We start from the raw sequence: 3,955 nt of genomic DNA, 5'->3' as shown, positions 1-3,955 counted from the left end.
ATCATTAAACTGGAAAAATCTATGGGGTCATGTCCAAAATTAAGGTTTACCTTTGATTAGTCCAGCTGCCTTTTCACTGGTGTTGTTTCCTCCAAGTTCCATAGATTCATCGTAAACATTACATTCCTAGATGAAAAGGCATATTTCTTACATAGTACTGCTATCAGTTTTAAGTAAACTTAGAAATATATCCTATTTTACACTGCTTTACTTTACACAATAAAGACTACTAAAATGGCTACCCTATTCTGGAGCAATGTAAGGAGGTACATTAAGAGGAAAAATGTACAAATTGAAAAAAAATTTTAACAGGGATCTAAAAAAAGAAAACTAGTCTGTCTCAATCTTTTCAAAAGAAATAACAAAAGAGCAAACTTCAATTATAAATGGCATATTACTGTGAGAAACAGTCACGAATGAAATTTACTTCAAAATTAAAAGGAATTCTAACACTAGAAACTTTCAAACCAAGAGTCCCTTCTCAATAGTTAATAGATCTATAATGAAGCTAAGCTGCTATTGACATCCTTATTTTCTCTGTAATTCCTAGAGTGGGTAGATCCAATAGTCAGGTATCAGAGTACCTCCTCCCTTGCTCTATCAGGGATTTTCCTGCCAACTCTTTGTTCTCTTCCCTTCCTGTTTCTTTGTTTCAAAAATGCATCTATGTGAGCACAAGAACTTCTATAAAAGCAAGCTTTTATTCTTCTCTATGAAAGTATTTTCAACTGAGTCTACTAGAGCAGGGTTCCTCCAATCTTAATTCTAGACTTGATTCTGTATGAAGGAATGACAAATAAAATTGGGTTTAATTAAATGAATTCTTTCAGTTTAAAAAGAAAGGTAGGTATATTGTGAAAGGAAGATCATTATTTTGAATCAAAACCTCAGAGTGGGTTCAAGATTGGACAGCAGGAGTACAATGTAATTTTTACCTAGAATTAAGGCCAATAAAAGATCTTATTTTATTTTTTAAAAGACAATTTTCAACATTTTATAAAATCCCACTAGAGTTTACATTTTTCCAAAAATGTGGCTGAAAAGAAAATCCATCCCCTTCCAATAGTATGAGTCTAAATAAATTAAAAATCCAAGATATACCATATTTAGAAATATGTGACTCGAAATTAGATAATTAATTTTTAAAAGCATTAGCTCCAAGAAGCAGATGTTAAAAATGCCTTTAGTCAAGACATCCTACCCAGTCTTCCTCAGTAATCAGCACAATCACTTATATTAAATAGCATGCAGAAATAATTTAAAAATTTATCTATAAAATAAAGGATGTCCTTTACATTATTCTTTTCACATTCAATGACTTTGCTCAGCAAGTCTTTTCTTCATGAAGTTCAAAAAAATGTACATATAAAGTCTAACCTATCAAATACGATGTTCCAATCTCATGGAATTTAACATTTCACTCTGTAAGTATGCAATATCCAAATCTATCTGACATAATGAAATTTCTGTTGCAGTAAATGCCTTGCTGGAAATCACATTCTTAGTCTCAATTTCAACTAATGTAGCAAACAAAATATCCTAAAGCCTTTCTACCACATAACACGTTAAATGCATGGCTGATCGTAAAGGGAAAAAAGAATGCCTTACTGTTAAAAAGGTAATTAACAATGAAGTTCTAAGTAGTCTTAGGTACTACTTTTCAGTTTTAATAACTAAAATGTAGGGGAGGAATAAAAGGTAAAAAGCACTGGAATATTCAGGGTAGGGGACTGAATCTTACATATTATTACCATAGTTAAACTCCCAATAAAAGTATAAAGAGGAAATGCAACTAAGCTTAGAAATTAGGAAAATGGAAAATTAATAAACAGCGGTAGGAAACTGATATGCAGCATCTTTGAAAGCTAAAAAAATCAGAACAGCAGCAATAGAAAAGTCGAAAAGAAAAAATATTTTGCATATACATTGTACTTAAATTATTACCTATTTTAAGTTTTTTGGACTTTCAGCTGAGAATGAAGAACAACCATTTCATTCTAATAGCACTTATTTGCTTTATAAACTAATTATTTATTATTTCTTCAGTTCAGTTCAGTCACTCAGTCGTGTCCGACTCTTGCAACCCCATGGGCCGCAGCACGCCAGGCCTCCCTGTCCAACACCAACTACCAGGGTTTACCCAAACTCATGTCCATTGAGTCGGTGATGCCATCCAACCATCTCATCCTCTGTCGTCCCCTTCTCCTGCTCTCAATCTTTCCCAGCATCAGGGTCTTTTCAAATGAGTCAGCTCTTTGCATCAGGTGGCCAAAGTATTGGAGTTTCAGCTTCAACATCAGTCCTTCCAATGAACACCCAGGACTGATCTCCTTTAATATGGACTGGTTGGATCTCCTTGCAGTCCAAGGGACTCTCAAGAGTCTTCTCCAACACCACATTTCAAAAGCATCAATTCTTCAGCACTCAGCTTTCTTCACAGTCCAACTCTCATATCCATACATGACTACTGGAAAAACCATAGCCTTGACTAGATGGAACTTTGTTGGCAAAGTAATGTCTCTGCTTTTTAATATGCTGTCTAGGTTGGTCATAACTTTCTTTCCAAGAAGTTAAGCGTCTTTTAATTTCATAGCTGCAATCACCATCTGCAGTGATTTTGGAGCCCAAGAAAATAAAGTCAGCCACTGTCTCCACTGTTTCCCCACTGATTTGCTATGAAGTGATAGGACTGGATGCCATGATCTTAGTTTTCTGAATGTTGAGATTTAAGCCAACTTTTCCACTCTCCTCTTTCACTTTCATCAAGAGACTCTTTAGTTCTTCACTTTCTGCCATAAGAGTTGTATCATCTGCATATCTGAGGTTATTGATATTTCTCCTGGCAATCTTGATTCCAGCTTGTGCTTCATTCAGCCCAGCATTTCGCATGATGTACTCTGCATATAAGTTAAATAAACAGGGTGACAATATACAGCCTTGACGTACTCCTTTTCCAATTTGGAACCAGTCTGTTGTTCCATGTCCAGTTCTAACTGTTGCTTCCTGACCTGCATACAGATTTCTCAGGAGGCAGGTCAGGTGGTCTGGTATTCCCATCTCTTTCAGAATTTTCCACGGTTTATTGTGATCCACAGTCAAAGGCTTTGGCATAGTCAATAAAGCAGAAATAGATGTTTTTCTGGAACTCTTGCTTTTTCAATGATTCAGCGGATGTTGGTAATTTTATCTCTGGTTCCTCTGCCTTTTCTAAAACCAGCATGAACATCTGCAAGTTCACAGTTCACGTATTGCTGAAGTCTGGCCTGCAGAATTTTAAGCATTACTTTACTAGTGTGTGAGATGAGTGAAATTGTGCAGTAGTTTGAGCATTCTTTGGCATTGCCTTTCTTTGGGATTGGAATGAAAACTGACCTTTTCCAGTCCTGTGGCCACTGCTGAATTTTCCAAATTTGCTGGCATACTGAGTGCAGCACTTTCACAGCATCATATTTCAGAATTTGAACTAGCTCAACTGGAATTCCATCACCTCCACTAGCTTTGTTTGTAGTGATGTTTCCTAAGGATCACTTGACTTCACGTTCCAGGATGTCTGGCTCTAGGTGAGTGATCACACCATTGTGATTATCTGGGTTGTGAAGATCTTTTTTGTACAGTTCTTCTGTGTATTCTTGCCATCTCTTCTTAATATCTTCTGCTTCTGTTAGGTCCATACCATCTCTGTCCTTTATTGAGCCCATCTTTCATGAAATGTTCCCTTGGTATCTCTAATTTTTTTGAAGAGATCTCTAGTCTTTCCCATTCTATTGTTTTCTTATATTTCTTTGCATTGATTGCAGAGGAAGGCTTTCTTATCTCTTCTTGCTATTCTTTGAAACTCTGCATTCAGATGGGTATATCTTTCCTTTTCTTTTCCTTTGCTTTTTGCTTCTCTTCTTTTCACAGCTATTTGTAAGGCCTCCTCAGACAGCCATTTTGCTTTTTTGCATTTCTTTTT

The 3,955-nt window shown here is 36.0% G+C and overlaps 1 protein-coding gene across 1 annotated transcript in view; it reads right to left on the bottom strand.

The window, feature by feature from the left end:
* The window catches only part of HLTF (helicase-like transcription factor), a 64,902-nt gene that overhangs the window by 38,299 nt on the left and 22,648 nt on the right, over positions 1-3,955 (bottom strand). The window contains exon 9 of the mRNA XM_010858121.1: positions 51-126. Within this exon, the coding sequence (XP_010856423.1) occupies positions 51-126 (76 nt within the window). The remainder of the gene's footprint in view (positions 1-50; positions 127-3,955) is intronic.

Source organism: Bison bison, unplaced genomic scaffold, assembly GCF_000754665.1.
Source record: "Bison bison bison isolate TAMUID 2011002044 unplaced genomic scaffold, Bison_UMD1.0 scf7180017864384, whole genome shotgun sequence".
Taxonomy (NCBI): domain Eukaryota; kingdom Metazoa; phylum Chordata; class Mammalia; order Artiodactyla; family Bovidae; genus Bison; species Bison bison.
This window is presented reverse-complemented; position numbering and strand designations above follow the sequence as displayed.